The sequence below is a fragment of the Peromyscus maniculatus genome, chromosome 21 (assembly GCF_049852395.1).
Source record: "Peromyscus maniculatus bairdii isolate BWxNUB_F1_BW_parent chromosome 21, HU_Pman_BW_mat_3.1, whole genome shotgun sequence".
In the NCBI taxonomy this organism is placed as follows: domain Eukaryota; kingdom Metazoa; phylum Chordata; class Mammalia; order Rodentia; family Cricetidae; genus Peromyscus; species Peromyscus maniculatus.
In genome coordinates, this window is record NC_134872.1 from 6,954,886 (window position 1) to 6,975,654 (window position 20,769).

Here is a 20,769-nt window from a genome sequence, read left to right on the forward strand (position 1 = left end):
CGAGGTGGCTTCCAGCCCTCAACCTACACCCGTGCCTCTGCAGGGATATTGTGTAGGGATGACCGAGCATGAAATTTTAAAGGCCCCTTTTTCGGAGGCTCCAGGTTGCCCGTCATTGTTGAGATGGGATGGGCTTCTGTTGTTTTTAACCCGAAGGAAGGAGTTCTCAGCCCAGAACCTTTCTCCTAAGTCTAAGAGTTTTCTGAGCTCATGGCCCTGTGTTTTCTGCTCTCCAAGACTTTGGGTAGAGTGGGGTGCTTGGATGAGAGGACCTTGGTGCCACAGGGAGAGGTGATTGCTGAGAGAATCCTTGGTTTAGGAAAGCCCTTAAAGGCTGGTCTGTGTCTGAAGGCTTCCGAGCAGTCTTTACTGGCATGTGTGCTCTCGACACTTGCTTACCTGCTGAGCTCCCAGGTGGAGTTGTGTGGGCCTCCAGTTACACTGGCTTCCTGCCTTAATTCCTTCGAGTTTCCTCCCCATGAAACCTCAAAATTGCCCATGCTCGCTCCCCGTCTGTCAAAGACTCCAAAGACAGAGAGAGTTGATGGGAATAGAGAGACAGTTTACCAGGGCTAGAGAAGACAGATTTCAAGATGTTAGAAAATGCTTCTTACTTGCTCTCAGGTTGGAGTTCCTGGCTTCCTTCAAAGATAGATACTTAAGCCAGGCCTGGTGGCCCATACCTGTAACCCTGACCCTTAGGCAACTGAGATAAGAGAATCATGAGCTCAAGACCAGCCGGGGCTGTATAGCAAAGTCCTGCTTAAAAAAACAAACAAACAAACAAAAAAAAACACTAAAGCTAAGCAAATATGTAGTGCTTGGAAGTTGAGTTTCCTGGAGGTGGTAGGAGTGAGGTCAGCCGTCGCTTCCCTTCCAGTCCTTGGCTGAGGTGGAAAGGGTACTGTTCTCCCTCACAAAAGGCACGCTACCCAACTGTGAGTCACAAGAAGTAGGCCAGGCTAGCCTGCTGGTTCAGGTGATGCTTGCCTTTGTGATGTGAGTTCAGTCCCCAGGATCACACAGTAGAAATAGAGAGCCAGCCACACAGGCTGCCCTCTGGCCTCCCCACACATGGGTGCGTGCCAGCACCCCCCCCACCCACACACCTTTAAAAAAAAATGAAAGTAAGTAAAATTGGAGATCCAAGGGTTCTGACTCCAGTGTTCTCTCCATCCCAGTTCCCCTCCTCTCCAGTCTCATGAGACAAGGAAAAGAAGTGATAACCAAAGCTGAACCAAGGCCACCGAGGCACTGGGATTTTAAAATAGCTCTTCATGCAGTTTTAATGCTCAATCTAGAGCTGAGAGCTTCTGGGCAAGAATTATGTGGCAGGGAACCCCCACCTCCATCAAACTTTAAAAAACCTTACTGCTGGGGTCTGGTGGCATGTTACCTTTTTCTTATTCTGGTCTGTTGTTGGAGACAGGGTCTCTCATCTTAGCTCTGCCTGTCCTGGGACTCACAGAGATCCGCCTGCCTCCGCCTCCCGAGGGCTGGGATTAAAGGCGTGCACTGGTCACCCACCCACCCGCAGCCCATCTTGCCCATTTGCTCCATCCACGGTTGCTCTTTTCCCGTGGTCTTCTGAGCACCTTTCCATTCATTCTTGCACTCCATGACAGTCTCATGTACTCAGACTGGGAGTGCACCGTGACTGAGGCTGGCCCTTGGACTCCTCACCCCCCTCGCTCCACCTCCTGAGTGCTAGAATGACATTCGGGCCCCACCAAGTCCAGCTGCTCCTCCTCTGTGGGTCATTCCTCCAAGTGCTGGTAATCCAACACCTATGGTGTGAGTCATGTTGTTGAGGTACATGTCAGTCCCTAGAGTTTATCTTGTAGAGGAGGTAGGTGGAAATTATACGTACGTCACTGTAGACTGGCTGTACCGCATTGGCCTGGGTCTGCAAAGCAAGCCTCAGTGCGGCTGCAGCAGCCTAGTTTCCCAGGCCTTCCCTGCCGTACTGGCATTCTGTGGTATGACAGTCGTGGTCTGTGATACTAGACCTGAAAACACAAAGCCATTCCCAGAGTACATTGTGTGTGTGTGTATGTGTGTGTGTGTGTGTGTGTGTGTGTGTGTGTACTTGTGGATTTTCCACAGCACCACTTGGGCAGTCACTGGTCAGCGTCACAGAGGTGATGAGACAAGCCGGCCTTGCCTTTCCTCATCTCTTAGCTGCCTTGCCCTGCTTTTTCTCCTGTGTCCTAAGAGATCTCCAGGTTCAGGGTGTGAACTTAGAGAGACTTGTAGTGACATCACCAGCGTTTCCATCTACACGTCAGCCTCTCGGGTCCGTAGGCAAGTTTTGCAGGGTGAGTGCACTGGATCCTCCACACGAATTGGGTATTGCTGGTATTGTTTCCCAAACAGGTGCCAGCTTCGTTTACTGCGGGAATGAGTCACGGTTTTGGTTAAGCTGAGTTTCCTTAGCATCAACTCAGCTCTGACCCAGTGAAACTGAGTAACACACTAAAGCCGCTCCCACCCCTTCCTGCATTTTATCCCAGGGTCTTCTAAGTATTTGGGCTTTTTTGTGAAACTTGACTCGTCTTTTAACCATTTTTCTAGTTGAAAAATTATAGAACAGCAATATTTTTATGTATTTTTGAGACCGAGTCTTACTATGTAGCTCATCTACTTTGAAACTCACTCTGTAGCCTCAAAAATCACAGCGCTCCATCTTCCGCCTCCCTAGTACTGGGATTAAAAGTATGTGCCACCAGACCCCAGCAGTAAGGTTTTTTAAAGTTTGATGGAGGTGGGGGTTCCCTGCCACATAATTCTTGCCCAGAAGCTCTCAGCTCTAGATTGAGCATTAAAAAGTATTTTATTATAGGGTGGTGGCGGCGGTGGCGGTGGTGGCGGTGGTGGTGGCGGTGGTGGTGGCCGTGGCGGTGGTCATGGCGCTTGCCTTTAATCCCAACACTGGGGAGGCAGAGGCAGGTGGATCTCTGAGTTCAAGGCCAGCCCAGTCTACAGAATGAGTTCCAGGCCAGGCACCAAAGCTACACAGAGAGACCCGGTCTCGAAAACCAAACAGACGAAAGGAACCCCGAAAGTATTTCATTGCCTTTATGTGTGTGTTTACGTGTGCTGCTATGTCTGTAGAGGTCAGAGGACAGCTGTAGAGGTTGCTTGGTGCCCTTCCACCATGTGGGCCTGGGGACTCAACCCCACTAACCTGTCTCACCCACCAGACTTCACCTCTCCGCTGTAGCCTTGTTTAAAGAAAGAAATTGCTCTCCTTTTTAGTTGGTAAAAAGAAAAAAAAATCCTACCCAAGAAAGACTTTCACACACAAACCATTTGAAGTGAGAAGTGGGTTTCTTTCTCTTTTTCAATTTAAAAATGTCTCTGCTAATTCTGGAGAGAAGAGGTGCCTGTTATAGCACAGTTAGAAAAGAGGCGAGTTTTTGGACCTCAGAAATAAATTGGTTTCTGAAGATGAAGCGTGTGGAACACAGAGTGCAGATTTGGACAGGTGAGGGGGCCTCCTTGTGGCCGGACTATCCCTGAGAGGCTGAGTTGAGACTGGGTGATGACGGCCTTCTCTCTGCGTGGTGTTCTTACGGTTTGGGGTTTTTGAGACAGGGTCTCACAGTGTAGACCAGGCTGGCCTGGAACTCACAGAGATCCACCTGCTTCTGCCTCTGGGATTAAAGGCGTGTGCCACCATTCCCAGCCCCACGGCCTTCTGTCTGAATGAAATGCTCCCCTGTGTAGGGGAGGCCGTCTCCTCGAGGATGGACTGGGTTTCTGGTCACACGTCGAGGAGACGCAGCCACTGACTTTCCCTTGGTAGCGCCACGCCTTTAGAGATGGGAAAGCAGGAGTGGGCTTGTTTCTAACTAACTGCTCACGTCAACCCTCTTGTGTGTGCAGCGGTCTGACGCCTCCCAAACGCAGCCGTGGGAAGCCAGCCCTGTCGCGAGTGCCCTTCCTGGACGGCGTGAATGGAGACTCGGACCACAGTGGCTCAGGTGAGGAGGACTGTGGAGGCAGAGCTGGGGCAACGCTCTGAGGAGCGAGCAGTGGACAGGCTGCTGCACTGCCGGGCCCACACGCCGGCTGTCAGTCTGTGAGGGGCCCCCACACAGGCACTGGCCAGAGAGCTGGCCTGCACTCCTGGGCCAGCAGCACTTTCTTTAAACTACCTTCAGTTTGTGTTGTATTTTGAGTTTATATTGTTGTGATGATGACCGTGACCAAAAGCAACTTGAGAGGAAGGCTTTCGTCTCCGTACAGCTTGTGGTCCATCCCGAAGGGCAATCGGCCAGACCTGAAGCAGAGGCCATTGAGGAACTCGGGTACTGGCTTGCTCTCCAAGATTTGTTAGCCCACTTTCTTACACAGCCCCAGACCACATGCCCAGGGGTGGCATCAGCCACGGTGGGCTGCATCTTCCCATATCAATCTCTGATCAAGAAAATGTGCCACCAACCTTGCCCACGGGCCAGTGTAATAGAAGCATTTTCTCAGTTGAGATTCCCTCTTCCCAGATGACCCTAGCCTGTGTCTAAGATGAACAAAAACAAAAACCTCAAAACAAAACCAAACTAGCCAGCACAATTTGAGTAGTTAACACGTGCCCATGGTAACAGAAATCCAGAAGGCTCTCTTAGGGAAGCAAGCATTCCTCTCTGGAACGTCAGCTCTAGCTTTCGTTGTGGTTGTTTTCAGAGCGATTTAACGTGTGTCCAAGCCAAAACCTGTGTGTGTGTTGGAGAGAGGTGTCGAGGGCCCACCATTCCTTCTTTGTAGTTCCTAGTGTACCCTGGGAACCCTTGGCTTTCTCCGCTCCCCAGTGGCCCGTTGTATGGGAAGACTGTCCATTGGCTTCACTGCAGCCCTCCAAAGACAGACAGACATTTAAAGTGTCTTCATCGTCAGGGCTGCGATGAGCAGCCTACGTGTGCTTCATCCTTGGAACTGTGAGGTTGGAGGGAGGCTGTATTTATAGTTTCGGTTGGCGCTACCTGGCTGTGATCTCTAGAGAACATGTGTCACTCAAGCCTCTAGCCTGTAGATCGTGCCTGTTTAGCCTAATTGAAATGAGGACCAGGCAGGGGTAACGGGGTGAGGCTGGGGGTGGTTCCCAGATGGAGCGGGTCCAGAGCAGCCTGCTTCTGAACGTGGTTGTCGGTCACATGCGCCCTGGATGGCCTGTCTCTGAAGTTTCCCTCTGGCGCGCAGGACTGTTCCCCTGGTCCAGCCGCTCCCTTCTGCCATAGTGTCGCCCCTTTCCCAGTGTGTGTTGACGGGTGCATGCCTTTAAGTTCGTTACTTTGTGACTGTTTGCACTCAGATGACCGGTCTGTGTCCAGATGAATTTGTACATCTAAGCTTGAAGCTAGGAAGTGGATCTGACACACTTTGTGCTTCTGGTGGTGACATTTTTTTCTTACTTTTTAAACCCCCATACTAGAAACGATGCCAAAGGATATTTAAAAAGACTTGCACTCGCATGGCTTCGCCATCGGAACACAGCTGTCTCCCTCCCTGTGTTGCTTCCGTTTCTCTTAGGCACATTTTAACACGTGCAGATCCGATACGCACACTGCTGTGCTCACCAGGTTTTGCTCGGATACTTTTTTCCTTGCTGGCTCATGATCTTTCTGTGCTGTTGAGTTACTGGAACCATCTATCTTAACAACCAGTGCTTTGCGATTGGCTTGTGTGTTCTAGTGGACATTGGATTAACTCCAGCTTTCAACATACACAATATAATAAATGCACATTTTTGCCCAAAATCCTTTTGTTACCTTTCTTATATTTTTGGTTGTGAGCCTAGCCTTTAACGGCTGAGCCATCTCTCCAGCCCCTTTTGTTACCTTTCTTATAATAAATTGCCAAAGAGGAAGTTTACTGGAGCAGATGGTTCATACATTTATTTTAATGCTCCTGGCACATTGCACATAATTGCATCCCAAAAGGGCTGGACTGGTCTGCGGTTTCTCTGGTGCGTGGCTGCACTGGTTTCTCCTCACCTTCCTCGGTGTTAGGTTTTCTCTGTTCACTGTTAATGTTCTTCACTCACTGCTGTCATAGCAGCACCTTTCTTCTTTATCTTAGTTAGGAATTATACATCGCTCCTCTCAGGTTTGACCCCTTTCCTTAGCCAGGTGTACGGTCACCTAGGGTCACCAAAGCCCTGCCAACCTGCTTGGCTGGCTTTGTTGGTTTGTGGTGCAGCCAGGTGCTTGGATGGCCCGCTGTGGCCTGGTCAGGAAGATGTTGAGCAGATGCTTCTGCTGGGAGGTTCTTCTTGGCACTCTTACCCTCTGAAGCCTCCACGAGAACGGCTCCCCGCTCGGGTGCAGACAGCATCGCGTCTGCTCAAGCTGGGGTCTGGGCCTTCTCCTGAGAGGCCCTGGAGAGGAAGCCCTGTGTTTTGTCAGGGAAGCAGTTCCAGAACTCAGGTTCAGAGGTTGGCAAACTATAGGTGCCTGCTTTTATGTGGCCCATGAGCTAAGAATGGTTTTACATCTTAAGTTATGAAAAGGATGGTATTTTATAACATGAAAGTTGTATGAAATTCAAATTTCAGTGTCAGAAACACTAGTTTTATTGGTGAGTAGAGATACTCATTCATTCGGACTCTGTTTCCCTGCTACAGCTGCAGAGACCACGTGGCTCCTAAAAGGATGAAACGTTTACTCTGGCCACTTAGGGGGTTAGTTTGCTGACACCTGACCCAGTCAAGAACTCCTAAGGAAAGGGCGAGGAAAAGGAAGGGTGGCGTGGTGGTGCTGGCCCAGTCCTGGGCTGCCCCCGTTAGATGGAAGCCACAGGCAGACTTTGGGGCATCATGCCAAGTCCCCTCTGGGCTCTGTCTCCTCCCCTCCCCCACCCCCAGGCAGAAGCCTCCTGATGCCCTTTGAAGACCGCGGAGACCTGGAGCCCCTGGAGCTGGTGTGGGCCAAGTGCCGAGGCTACCCCTCCTACCCTGCCTTGGTGAGTCTGCCCCAGACGACACCCTTCTGTCCCCTCTTTCCCCCGGTGGCTCTGGCCCCTGCCTTGCCTTGGGGGACTATCCGATTGGCTCGAGCTGGCAGAGTGTGATGGGAGTCAGGGCACCTTTAGCTGCAGAGGGCTGGGGGCATTACCGTAGCTTTCCCGGGGCAAACCAGCAAGTCTCCCCTCCCCCTCCACACAGACAAAGGCTCCAGGTGTTCAGAAACCAGGTTCTCAGGGCTTCCTTAGCATTGTTCATTTGCTGCTGTGGAGGAGGAACATTGCCTAGTGGAGTTTTAAAATGCTGCTAATAATGCTTAGCTGTGTTAGTAAACATCTGCCATACTAAATCCTTGGAATGCCAGGGGCAGAGTGGTTGATCTTGTTTTGTGGGGAGGAGAGCAGGGTCTGTCAGCCACTGTCAGCCAGCTAATGTTAGCAGCAGGGTCGGAATTGGATTCCAGAGCTCAAAATGGGAGGTGAAGCCCTTGTTTTGAGCCACCTGACCTGTCCTCTCGGGACTGCGCTCGGCCCCTCCCCGTGCGTCAGTGTGCACGCGAGGCAGTACCACCTTTACCCTTCCCACGCCACAGCGTACTACGGACATGTCCGTCTCACACAATGTCCTCGTTAATGATGACGTCATCCCTCAGTTGATCTCACGCACCACGTTTGGACCATTCCCTAGTTCCCCGTTTAGACGTACCTTTTCACTGTTTTCAGTGACCAGCTTAGCTCTTTCTTGGCTCACAATTGTGATTGTTTCTTAGGAGCACCCACTAGGGCCAACGTCTGTACAGAATTCTGGCACAGGTTGCCAGATTGCCCGGAAATTAGTTCTGGCTAATACTCCCACTAGTCGTGGCTAACCACTGTTTACCACCGTGGCTGCAGTCTCCTAAGACTGTCCCAGACTGGGAGCTACAGGCTCTGAAGACAGTACCCCCTGGGGACCTTTGGGTCTTCTAAGAATCATCTGGGAGATTTTAGGGTACACAAAGTCAGCTCCACCCGAGAACACCAGATGAGCCTTCCAGAGACTGGACTGAGACACCATCGTCCTCAGACATTCCTTCGGGTCTGTAGCCCCGGTGGGAACCACCGTCTCACATGCACAGCTCTGGGCTTTCCCCGGCCCTGCCTCTCTGTGACTCTTGAGCCCAACAGCAGCCTCCTGAGACAAGGCTGGACCCTGTCTCAGTCACGTCATACCACTTCCGGAGCCATATCGGTTCGTTTACCTACTTTGTCTCCCCTCACTACGGCAGGTGTGGAAAATCCACACTGATCCAGTAGCTGGAGACACTGAACTGAAAGGCCTATAAAAATGAGACCACAGCTTAGTCATTAAGGAAGTGATTAATGCTGGCAGGTTTGGAGTGGTTTTGTTTTTGGGTTTTTTTTTTTGTTTTTTGTTTTTGTTTATTTGTTTTTCGAGACAGGGTTTCTCTGTGTAGCTTTGGAGCCTGTCCTGGATCTCACTCTGTAGACCAAGCTGGCCTCGAACTCACAGAGATCCGCCTGCCTCTGCCTCTGCCTCCTGAGTGCTGGGATTAAAGGCGTGCGCCACCGCTGCCTGGCTGTTGTTTTGGTTTTTTATTGCTGTTGTTTTTTTATTGATTGATTGATTGATTGATTGATTGATTGATTGATTATGAACACAGAAGAGGGCGCCAGATCTCATTACAGATGGCTGTGAGCCACCATGTGGGTGCTGGGAATTGAACTCAGGTCCTCTGGAAGAGCAGTCAGTGCTCTTAACCTCTGAGCCATCTCTCCAGCCCTATTGCTGTTGTTTTTAAACTTCACAATGCAACAGTGACATCCAAAACGAGTCTTTAGAATATAAACAAACAAAACACTGGGACCTGGTGGCACATGCCATTAATCCCAGCATAGGTAGGTAGATTTCATTGAGTTTGAGGCCAGTCTACAGAGTTCCAGGTCAGCTAGGGTTACAGAGTGAAACCATGCCTCCCCCCCGAAAAAGGAAACAAACAAACAAAAAAAGAAAGACGACGAAGAAGAAATTCAGTCACCACCTGAACACAACCTGTGTTTTTCTTTTGGCGCATGCCCTGTGGCTCTTTTCCTGTGCATGTAGATTTTGCACGTTATGCTGTATTTAAATCTTTTTAAAATAAATGTGGGGGGGGGGTGTTTTGGAAAAACAGAAAAGAAGAAAACAATGCAAACCACCCCATTCTAGCATGTTGACTAAATATTTGTATTGTTCCCTTTATCACTGTTCATGTACTACAGCTGTGATGGTATGTGCACTCTGACTGTATGGTATGTGCACTCTGACTGTATGGTATACTGAGCCTTCCCACGAGCTTCATGTCTGTGCTCTGTAAACCTGCCTCCTGTTCACTGAGTGAATGGACTGTTATCGTCTTGGGGTGTGAAAGCCGTCTTCAGGTGTCCACTCATCCTCCCTGTTCTTGCCCCCAGCAGGTCTTAACAATCCATTCTTGATAACCAGCATGTGCAAGTGGAACAGAGTAACCCCACTGTTTCTTGGGTAGTTGAGGAAGCTTAGGGCTGGGTCTGTGTTCCCTTTACATCTTCAGTTCCAGGAAGAGTGACAGGCTGGAGGTGGTTTTGACCGCTACGTAGCTGGTGGGTGGGCTAGAGGTTGGTTGTTCTTAGAGTCTTTACATTTTTTATTTTAGATTTATTCATGTGTATGTATAGGAGTATTTTGCTTGTATGTATGTACGTATGTATGTGCACCATGTACATGTCTGGTGCCCAGGGAGGTCAGAAAGTGTCAGAGTCTCCTGGAACTCGAGTTCCAGATGGTTGTGAGCCACCCTGTGGGTACCAGGAGCCGAGCTTGGGTCCTCTGGAAGAGCAGCCAGTGCTCCTACTGCTGAGCTGTCTCTTGGTGCCTTAGAGTGAACTCTTAACCAGACCACCTGCATTCAGCTGTTTGTCTTGGGGGACATGGGGTGCTGGCAGATGCCCAAGAGTGTGAGAGCAGTTTGTTATGAGAGGAGGTCCCCTGGGACAGGGCATAGGAATCAAGATTGCTCTGTCTCTAGAGGGCTGCTTCCTCTGTCAGTTTCCAAGTCTCTCTGGCCTTTGTGCACAGAGAGAAGTTATGAGCCAGCTGCTCTGGATGTGGGGGCTGTGTTGGAGGCTGCCTGGAGCACAGGACTAATAGTCTTTGTGAGTCGAGGTGTAGTGCTATCCTCTTGTGCTGGTGCTTCCCTCTGTCTGCTGCCACCTGTCAGAGATTGAAATGAGATGGTGTGTGGATAGTTAGGAGCCCTGGGAACAGAAAGTGTTCCACAGACCTGGAGAGCTGCTGTGATGTTCTCCTGCTCACTGGAGAGCTGCTGTGCTGTGCTGTTCTCTTCAGTTCCAGGAAGAGTGACATGCTGGAGGTGGTTTTGACCGCTACGTAGCTGGTGGGTGGGCTGCTGTGATGTTCTCCTGCTCACTGGAGAGCTGTGCTGTGATGTGATGCTCTCCTGCTCACTGGAGAGCTGCTGTGATGTGATGCTCTCCTGCTCACTGGAGAGCTACTGTGATGTGATGTTCTCCTGCCCACTGGAGAGCTGTGCTGTGATGTGATGCTCTCCTGCTCACTGGAGAGCTGCTGTGATGTGATGTTCTCCTGCTCACTGGAGAGCTGTGCTGTGATGCTCTCCTGCCCACTGGAGAGCTGCTGTGATGTGATGTTCTCCTGCCCACTGGAGAGCTGCTGTGATGTGATGTTCTCCTGCCCACTGGAGAGCTGTGCTGTGATGTGATGCTCTCCTGCTCACTGGAGAGCTGCTGTGATGCTCTCCTGCTCACTGGAGAGCTGTGCTGTGATGTGATGTTTTCCTGCCCACTGGAGAACTGTGCTGTGATGTGATGCTCTCCTGCCCACTGGAGAGCTGCTGTGATGTTCTCCTGCTCACTGGAGAGCTGCTGTGATGTTCTCCTGCTCACTGGAGAGCTACTGTGATGTGATGTTCTCCTGCCCACTGGAGAGCTGTGCTGTGATGTGATGCTCTCCTGCTCACTGGAGAGCTGTGCTGTGATGTGATGTTCTCCTGCTCACTGGAGAGCTGCTGTGATGTGATGTTCTCCTGCTCACTGGAGAGCTGTGCTGTGATGTGATGCTCTCCTGCTCACTGGAGAGCTGTGCTGTGCTGTGATGTTCTCCTGCTCACTGGAGAGCTGCTGTGATGTGATGTTCTCCTGCTCACTGGAGAGCTGCTGTGATGTGATGTTCTCCTGCCCACTGGAGAGCTGTGCTGTGATGTGATGTTCTCCTGCCCACTGGAGAGCTGCTGTGATGTGATGTTCTCCTGCCCACTGGAGAGCTGCTGTGATGTGATGCTCTCCTGCTCACTGGAGAGCTGCTGTGATGTGATGCTCTCCTGCTCACTGGAGAGCTGTGCTGTGATGTTCTCCTGCTCACTGGAGAGCTGCTGTGATGTGATGTTCTCCTGCCCACTGGAGAGCTGTGCTGTGATGTGATGCTCTCCTGCTCACTGGAGAGCTGCTGTGATGTGATGCTCTCCTGCTCACTGGAGAGCTGCTGTGATGTGATGTTCTCCTGCTCACTGGAGAGCTGTGCTGTGATGTGATGCTCTCCTGCTCACTGGAGAGCTGCTGTGATGTGATGTTCTCCTGCTCACTGGAGAGCTGTGATGTGATGCTCTCCTGCTCACTGGAGAGCTGCTGTGCTGTGATGTTCTCCTGCTCACTGGAGAGCTGCTGTGATACTCTCCTCTCAGGATAAAATGAGTTCGCCCTTCTGGAGCTTGCTGCCTAGAAGATTAGTGCTTTGTTTTTCCCTTAAACCCGAGCCTTTCAGCTGTCTTTTTGTCTCTTCTCCAATCTTACCGCAGGGTTATCTGGCCCCACGCCTGTTGGGAATGTGCGTAGCCAGAGGCTGTTACGCAGAATCAAAAGTTGCTCCTCTTGTCAGGCTGAGCTTTCTGCATAGTGAGAGCCTAGGTTCCCGATGGGGCAAGGCCTTGAGTACTGGAGGTGAACTGCAAAGGTGATAGACCAACATGATAGCAGCCTGTAGTCATTTTCTTTCTTTTTCTTTTTTTCTTTCTTTCTTTCTTTTTTTTTTCTTTCTTTCTTTCTTTCTTTCTTTTTTTTTTTTTTTTTTTTTGGTTTTTCAAAACAGGGTTTCTCTGTGTAGCTTTGGAGCCTGTCCTGGATCTCACTCTGTAGCCCAGGCTGGCCTTGAACTCACAGAGATCCAGCTGCCTCTGCCTCCCGAGTTCTGGGATTAAAGGCGTGCACCACCACCGCCCGGTCTGTCGTCATTTTCTAAGACACTCTAAGGAGAGGGCTTGCCTCTCTGGCTTGGGCCTCTGAATTGCCTGCTCAGTCCTACTCAGTCTATCGATCAAGTTCTTTCATCCAGAGGACTGTTTGAACGAGGCTGGGGAGAGGGTAGGACAGTGGACTGGGGGAACAGTCGAGATTTGTATTTTGAGGTGCAGAGGATCACGTGCCTGCCCCTCCTCCACCTGGTGGTCTGTAGAACTGAACCCTTGGGTGCTTAGGTTTTCAGTGCCTTGCTGGCTGGTCCTGTAGCTCTCCCACCCTCCCCTGCTCAGAGCCTGTCTCCTTTTCTGCCTCCAGATCATCGATCCCAAGATGCCCCGGGAGGGCCTCCTGCACAATGGCGTCCCCATCCCTGTCCCTCCCCTGGACGTGCTGAAGCTGGGCGAGCAGAGGCAGGCAGAGGCTGGAGAGAAGCTCTTCCTTGTCCTCTTCTTTGACAACAAGCGCACCTGGTAAGTGGCGCCACTGCCGCAGGACCCTTACCAGGGTGCAGGCCCCACCCTGTGTGGGCAGGAGGAGGCTTCAGCTGGCCCATGCCGCTGGCCCATGCCGTTGGCCCTTGCCGCTGGCCCTTGCCGCTGGCCCATGCGAGCTGTTCCTAATGACACCAGCTAGCTAACGGTGCTTAGAGTCAGGGTGGTGTGGGCCTCCCTGGGGAGCTCCTCCAGAGGAGCCTTTCACCAGGTAGCCCAGAAAGCCACAGGAGAGAGGCCACGGCCGTGGGAAAAGTCCAGCTTCAGCACACTTTGAGCAGAGGCCCCAGCTTTTCTCCGTAGAGCTCGGGAGAGGTGTTGGGAATTGAGGATCTCGGCACCCTTAAGCCAACAGTCACTAAATGCCACCTGTTCCCTAGGACAGGCGTGACCTTGGGTAGGCAGCTCTCAGGGTAGCCAGTTACTGGAACCGGGCTAAACTGAACGCTGAACACAGTCCTCGACAGCTGAGGGAAAGTGTGTCCCGGTCCTGAGGAAGTCTGGGCAGTGTGGTGTCCTCCACGAGGGGCTTGGTGGCCAGTGGCTGACGAGTGCTGTCCCCCTGGCTCTGTGTAAAAAGGAGGCAGAATTGCTGGTCACAGAAATGCCCAGGCAAGGCTCAGGCCTGCGGGGTTACTAAGCCTGTCTGCTGGAAAACAGTTGGGGCTCCCTGTCTTCCCCTTGATCTTGCTCGACCTGGTAGCTGGGCCCCGAGGAGCCCGGTGGCGTCTCCTGCAGCCGCAGCTCAGCTCTGCTTGTGTTTCAGGCAGTGGCTTCCGAGGGACAAAGTCCTGCCTCTGGGTGTGGAGGACACCGTGGACAAACTCAAGATGTTGGAAGGCCGCAAGACCAGCATCCGCAAGTCTGTGCAGGTGGCCTATGACCGTGCGATGATCCACCTGAGCCGAGTACGTGGACCCCACTCCTTCGTCACTTCCAGCTACCTGTAAGAGTGGAGCCGGGCCTGGGTCTGCCTGCTTCGCCTCTCCTCTGCCCCTGAGGCACGAGAAGCCTCTTCTGCCCTTGCCAAGTGTCTGGCCGGCAGCTTCTTTCTCCTGGCAGGCCCTGACTGGACTGGGTCTCTAAGGGCAAGGCCCAGTATCGACCAATCATGTGGTTCCCCTGGAGGGCCGCTGTGTGCCAAAAACTCCCACCCGAGGTCCCTGGGGATATTCCCCCGAAGAACCACTGAGAAGCAGAAACAGCTGAGAGTCTTGGCCAGCCAGGGAGGTGGACCTGGCCCACAGGCAGGAGGTCCTCGGCTGCTTTTCTGGGGCCAACTGCTCCTCCATGCCTCTCCCAGCTAACCATACCTCAGGGCAGGCAAGGTTCTGACACTGATCCCAGAGATGTGCCAGGGTCCCTCGGGAACCCACTGAGCTCCCCTCCCCCCACCCCCATCCTCCCCCAGCCCAGGCTCTCCTTCCCACATTGCTCTCCTTTCTCCCTCGTGCCAAACTGACAGCAACATCACCAAATTGATCTTTTTCTTTGCCCATGCCCTTCCTGGCCAGCTGCTGTGTTAGATAGGTGTCTACAGGCGCCTGAGCCCCAGGTAGACGCTATCCCACTCGAAAGGACCCCTCCTCCCACCCCCACAGACGTCCACTTGTACTGCGGACATGCCTAGCCCAGCCGCATGCCCGTCTGTGGAGGGAGTGGGCTTCCTGCCCTCCCTCCGCCTTGCTGAGGCGTGCTGAGGGTGGGACCCTGCCCGTGCACACGGCCGGATGGGCATTGAAAGCGGCACATGCCCTTCTCGTGGGCTTCTTTCTCTCTTCCTGCAGCAGACATAAGCCTTATTGCATCCCGTCACCTCAGGGGGCATGGGCTGCCCGCCAGCACCCTCTCTCCCCTGGCTCTGCTGCTCCTGCTTTTTCTTTCATGCCCTGCCTTCAGCCCCCTCCTCCCCTCCCCTCCTCGCCTCCTCCCTCCCCTCCGAAAGGAAGGAAGACAAACTGTGAATGAGGAATGCTGACTGACTAAGCAACGCAACTTTGAGAGGCTTCTGCTCTTGACATTTCTTTTCACCTCTTAAGCACCAAAGCCGCAGGCGGGTTTGCGGACCGCTGATTGCCATGTTGATTTCTACCTTGATGTTATTTTTAATTGTTTTAAATTTTTCATAGGGGAGTTTTGGGCAAAAAAAAAAAAAAGTCCCTAGGAGATCACTGCCATTTTTACATACTCAAACTTTTTAAAATACAACCAACCACCAACTTGTTACACATTTGGGACATGAGCCAGAGTTTAAAAGGGAACCAACAAAGCTCACAGAGAGGGCGGGATTCCGTCCAGTAAACAGCGCGGCAACAGCTGGGGCGGGACGGGTGTACATAACTGTAAGATACTGTCGTAAGTTATCCAGGCCTATACTCTCCATATCGGGATCCTCCATTGTGCAGCCACGCAGTGTGGTCTAGTTAAAGGAGCCGACGCGTCCCCCTCTCCCTAGGTAGTTGGTCAGCCGTGGACTCTGTGACCCTTGTCTAAACCTGTGTTGTAACGATCTCGGGGCTTTCTCCCCCTCTCTCCCCCCCTCCCCCCAACACTTTATCTTCTATTTTTCAGTCTCTGAGTCCCATCTGAGAACTGGTCTTTGAGAACAGGGTGCGGCTCAGATCCTGCTGTGGCATGAGGCCTCGCGCCTCTGTCGCGTCTGCTGTGAAGCACACGATGCTCTATTTATTGTAGAAAGTGACTTTATTTGCCTTCTAGAATTGTTTATAACAGATGGTTATAAGAGAGGTAATAAACAGAAAAGTCTATGCCTGTAAAGAATACGAGAGTTAATTTTACCTACTATAATATGACCTCTTATTTTCTCTCTGAGAAATAAATGTTCTAATGGGCAGTGGTTTGCTGTGCTGTGTTTGGTTTCCTTGGTGGGTGGGGCCTCCTATCCTGACTCCGCCTACTCCTCTGAAGGCAGGGTCAGTGAGAACGGCCTTGTGGGTCCTTTGGATCCCACGGGTGAGTATGAGGGCCAGCTGGGACCGGGAGCTGAGGATGGTCCTGAGGTTGCCACGCCTCCCGTTACCTTCTCTTTGTGTTTTTTGTGCTGGAGAAGAGGCTCCATTGGCATCCTGGCACCCCTTCAGCACGCTCACCAGACTGGAGACCAGAAAGACCAAGCCGCCTTTGCCGTCCCTTCTGTAGCTGAGCAACTGGGGCACGGAGACTGGTACCTGGTACCGGAGAGGAGGAAGGGGCTGGACGAGCCGAAGGGACAGTCGCTGGAGGGGGAGGGTGGGAGGTGGAGTGGGAGGGCGGGAAGGCGGGGGCTCATTGGCAGGGTCTGCAGGAGCAGTGAGAGGTTCCTCTGGTTCAGCTAGGACACGTGGGCAGGAATGGGAATCGAGGAGAGGGTTTGGAGCCGAGATGGAAAGAGTTACCTTGTATCCAGGCCTTTTCCTATTTGCCCAGACAGAAGTTAGATAACTCCCATAAAATATCGGGGTCCAGCCAGCCATTTTTATTGTTATCTAAGGGATATTTATGCCAATTTTTAGTTGCAGAGGCAGATAAGCTTAGAGATCTGTAAGTAGGGCATTAAGCTGAGAGGTTTGAGGGTTTCCAAAAGGCATCCCAGAGGAGATACGGGGATAAATGTCTCAGGCGTCCCAGAGATTAAGCGAGGATCAATAATGGCCCAAATCGCTCAGTGTTCCATCAAGCAAAGACCGAGGTCTGGGGCGGTAGCCTGAGGACGAGGGTCCCAGAGACGAGAAGTGAATGAAAAGGAGGCCTCAGACCGCAGTCATGGGGAGTGGCGGGTGATAGCGATGAGGGCCGACCCTAGCCGTTAAAGACCGTGGACAGGGCACCCCCAGTTCCGAGGACACCAGAGGGACGCTGGACAATCAGCAGTCATTCCCACGGGTCCAGGGAACTGTTTACGCTGACTGGTACAGGGAAAACTCACCAAAGTAGCCAGTGTGGTGCGAAGCGATCCGGCTGCCGGCCGGGCAGATGGAAAGTGGGCAGTTGCAGACGAACCAGCCTCGGTTCAGGGTCCTCTGCCAGGAAGGCCTGTCATGCACCAATGTTATTTGTCTGTGTTATTTACCGGGTGCGAGAAGACACGAGGTACAGTGGAACCCACTGTAAGAGTTTTTATTAGGGAAGGGAAAGGGTGGAGGTGTCTAGGCCTACCAAAAAGAAAGGCGTAGATAGGGTCGGGGGGAGGGGAAGAGAGAGAGAGAGAGAGAGAGAGGTCTATCCTGTCAGGACCCTAAGGGCAGGCCAGTACAGATGCCTAAATGTTAACAAGATCTACTTCCAGCAACTAGACTACGTGGTACCTTTTCACAGACAGAGGCAGTGTTCCTTACTTTCATATTGCAGTGATAAAATACTCTGGCAAAAGCAAGGCCTTATTTCGGCTCACCGCTTCAGAGGGATACCATCCACTGTGGCAAGATGTGGTGGCAGGGTCAGAAGGCGTCTCATCATGTTGCATCCACACTCAGGCAGAGTGCTGACCAGGAAGTGATTTCAGTCCATAAAGCTTTCCTCTGGTGAGACTCCACCTCCTAACGGTTCCCTGATGGCTCCATGGTATGGTTAAGGAGAAGGTTTTCAATTGTAGATGAGGTGGAGAACAGGCAGAGACGTCTGGAAGAGTCCAGAGTAGAGAGAGAAAAGTAGACTGGGCGTGGCCAGCAGACTGGACTTGGCCATGAGGAGAAGGAGCAGAGAGAGAGGGGGGTCAGAAGCCCAGTAGGGTTATAAGGAGAATGACTAGCTGCAGGGAGGGAAGCCCAGGCGCTGGACAGTTTAGGTAGGGGGTAAGGTGAGAAGGATGTGTAACAGGTACCTGTGATTCTGAGGGAGCCAGCGTGCACTTTGGTGTGCTAATAGACACTGTGGGCAACTATGTGTACCTTCTGCCTTTTGGAATTTGGAGAAATGGAGTTTCCTTTGGACCTGACATCGTCGAGCCTGAGAACAAATGTTGAAACACATAGACTGCTGGGGACATTTCACACTGAAACTACGACATGGGCCGCAGACCAGAGTCCATTCCACATGCAAATGTCAAGGAATGAGTCAACAAATGGCCATATAATTCTTTGCTGGTATGGAAAGTTCCTGTCTCTGCTTTTGGGTAGAACTGCCTGCGTCAAGGACAAGAGGTCACTCACCTTAGATGGACGTATCACTTTTGAGGCTAAGTCTGGAATTGTTTCAGACGCAGCTTTACAAGGAGTACCTAAGATAGACCGGCTGCAGCCTGAGTCTCTGTAAATTTTATTAGCGGATCCAGCCGTGAAAACCTCCACCCGGGTCAAAATGCAGAACATTTCCATTGCCTTCCTGGTCCCTACTCTGCTTCACGGGGACTGTCTTTTGGGGAATTCCATGTGCATGGAATCGTGTGCCACGTGCATTTCCGCATCTGGCTTCTCATTCAGCTTTGTGTTTCTGAGTCGGTCCTGTGGCTCATATAGCCATTTGCTCTCTCACTGCTGAGTGGCATTTCATTATATGAACACTGTGTGTTTGTCCATTCTGCTGATGGACAGGGGCGTTTCCAGTTTGGGCACTGGAAATAACTCTGCTAGGAATGCTTTTACTTTTCCCATAGCCTGCCCCCACTTTCACGTGTGATTATTATTATTGTCTTTTTAAGGCACAGCCTCACTCTGTGGCCCTGGCTGCCTGAGATCTGCCTGTCTCTGCCTCCCAGGTGCTAGGATTAGGGCGTGTGCTGACATAACTGGCCGTGACACATGTTATTTGATGGGCACAGTGGTCATTTCCCTTTGCTGTGACCCCAGGGGTGACCTGCTCCATCATGGGCTAGATACAGTTTGACTTTAATAGATTTTGCCATCATCCCTGGAGTCATCCAGTGTGTGCTCCCGAGGTGGTGTGAGTCCACAGCAGCTCCCGGCCTGGTCGCTGTCCACCCATACCAACACTCGCGCTGTGACACCACAGACCTGCTTGCTAGCTGCTTTCTTTCAAAAAGCTCATAGTTGCCGGAAGAATGATTGTCACCTGGGATCCCTGACTAGGGAGGGGAGGGGAGGGGAGGGGAGTGGAGGGGAAGAGGAGGGGTAGGAGGGGAGGGGAGCTGCCCTGGAGGTGGGTTCCTGCAGGTTCAGTCTAAAGGCCAGGTATGTGCACACCTGGTTGTGAGAGGAGTATCTTGCATGACTGAAATACCACTCAGATCCCCACACCAGTTTTTTGTAAACTAGGTCACACTAGGAGTTCAGAGTAGTACAGTACCCCTTGTCTACATCTCCTCTGTGCCACTGGGCTCTGGAGGACACCAGCCTCCAGCACCTCTGTCCTTGGGCCTCCTGGTGACAAACAAGAGAGATAGCACCCCCTTAGCCTTATGTCCAGATCTTTCCTTGGCCAGAGGCTGATGCCTGAAGTCCTTCCATTGGCAGATGCCCTATTTACTGTTAGGTTGCTGTGAAGAGACACCCTGACCTCGGCAGCTCAGAGTCTGGGTTGTGAGCCTAGCTTTTGACGGCTGAGCCATCTCTCCAGCCCTTTTTTGTTTGTTTGTTGTTTTTGTTTTGCTTTTTGAGATAGGTTTTCTCTGTGTAGCCCTTACCATAGTCCTGGCGGTCCTGGCACTCACTCTGTAGACCAGGCTGGTCTGGAATTCCGGAATCTACCTGTCTCTGCCTCTGAGTGCAGGGATGAAGGGCGTGCACCACCACGCCCAGGCAAGGCAACTCTTATAAGAAAGCATTTAATCAGGGGGCTTGCTTACAGTTTCAGAGAATTAGTCCATGATCATGGCAGGAAGCAGACAGGCAGCAGCTCAGAGCTTCACATCCTGATCCGTAGGAAACAGGCAGAGACTGGTCAGATGTGGACTTTGGAAACCTCAAAGCCCGCTCCCAGTGACACAATGACATGTCTCCAACAAGGCTACAGTTCCCAATTCTTCCCCAACAGTTCAACTAGCTGGTGACCAAGTCAAATGTCATGGGGGCCATTCTCATTCAAACTCTGTTGTTGGGGGGTTTTTAGTCTTTTTTGGGGGGACCCACCACCCAGCTCCCAAAAAAGTCACACACAGGGAGGCTTATTCTTAATTATGAATTCCTGGCCTTAGCTTGGCTCAGTTTCTAGCCAGCTTTTCTTAACTTATCTACCTTTGCCTCTGGGCTTTTCCCGTTCTCCTACTTCTGTAAATCTGACTCTTACTCCGTGGCTGGCTGGTTGTGTGGCTGGGTGGCTGGACCCTGGCATCTTTCACCTTCTCAAGCTCCTAGCTCTCTCCTCCCAGATTTCTCCTTCTGTTTATCCTCTCTGCCTGCCAGCCCCTCCTATCCTTTCTCCTGCCTTGCTATTGGCCATTCAGCTCTTTATTAGAGCATCAGGTGTTTTAGACAGGCACAGTAACACAGCTTCACAGAGCTAAACAAATGCAACATGAACAAGAGAAACACACCTTAAAATAATATTCTACTACATTTCCCCTTTTTGTCTAAATAAAAATGAATGGTTTTTAACTTAAACATAGTAAGACTATATACAATAACAGTTACCAAGTAAGGATTACATTCACAATATTCTGCCTATTTGTAGTTAGCATATTCAGAGAAAAAATTGCATTATCTATGCTATCTTGGCAAATCCAAAATTTTACACCTAACTTACTTTCTATCATAACTAAGGAAAACTGCAACTATAACTATCTAGTCTTCAACTCCATCAAAGACCCAGAAGGATGTAATATTATCTAACAACAGAGACATTTGGTTGCCTGGACAGTCACCCAAAGTTCCTCTGGAACATTGGAGCATCCATCTTCAGCCTACAGGTCCAGAATATCTGTCAGACTTTTCAGTGAAACAGGAATTCTGAAAGGCATGTCCTGCCTTGTTTTGGCCAAGTTCAACAGTCTATTTCCTGTGTCCTGCATGTCCAGTCCGCACAGCACATTGTCGGCAGTCAAAGGCAAGAGCAGTTCCTTGGCCCAGTGGCCAACCTTGCCACAATGAAAGCAAACTCCATAAGGAGATTCTTCAATGCCATCATCTCTGAAGTA

At 51.4% G+C, this 20,769-nt stretch overlaps 1 protein-coding gene across 7 annotated transcripts in view; it reads left to right on the top strand.

The window, feature by feature from the left end:
• Nucleotides 1–15,597, top strand: part of Brpf3 (bromodomain and PHD finger containing 3) — a 45,439-nt gene extending 29,842 nt beyond the window's left edge. For 6 of the 7 annotated variants that reach the window (XM_076558392.1, XM_076558394.1, XM_076558395.1 and 3 more), the window contains exons 10-13: nucleotides 3,889–3,986; nucleotides 6,863–6,960; nucleotides 12,568–12,722; nucleotides 13,510–15,597. In XM_076558392.1, coding sequence (XP_076414507.1) covers nucleotides 3,889–3,986; nucleotides 6,863–6,960; nucleotides 12,568–12,722; nucleotides 13,510–13,693 — 535 coding nt within the window. In that variant the 3' untranslated portion in view covers nucleotides 13,694–15,597. The remainder of the gene's footprint in view (nucleotides 1–3,888; nucleotides 3,987–6,862; nucleotides 6,961–12,567; nucleotides 12,723–13,509) is intronic. The other variant, XM_042266511.2, reaches the window with a different exon arrangement.
• Nucleotides 15,598–20,769: the final 5,172 nt, after the last annotated feature.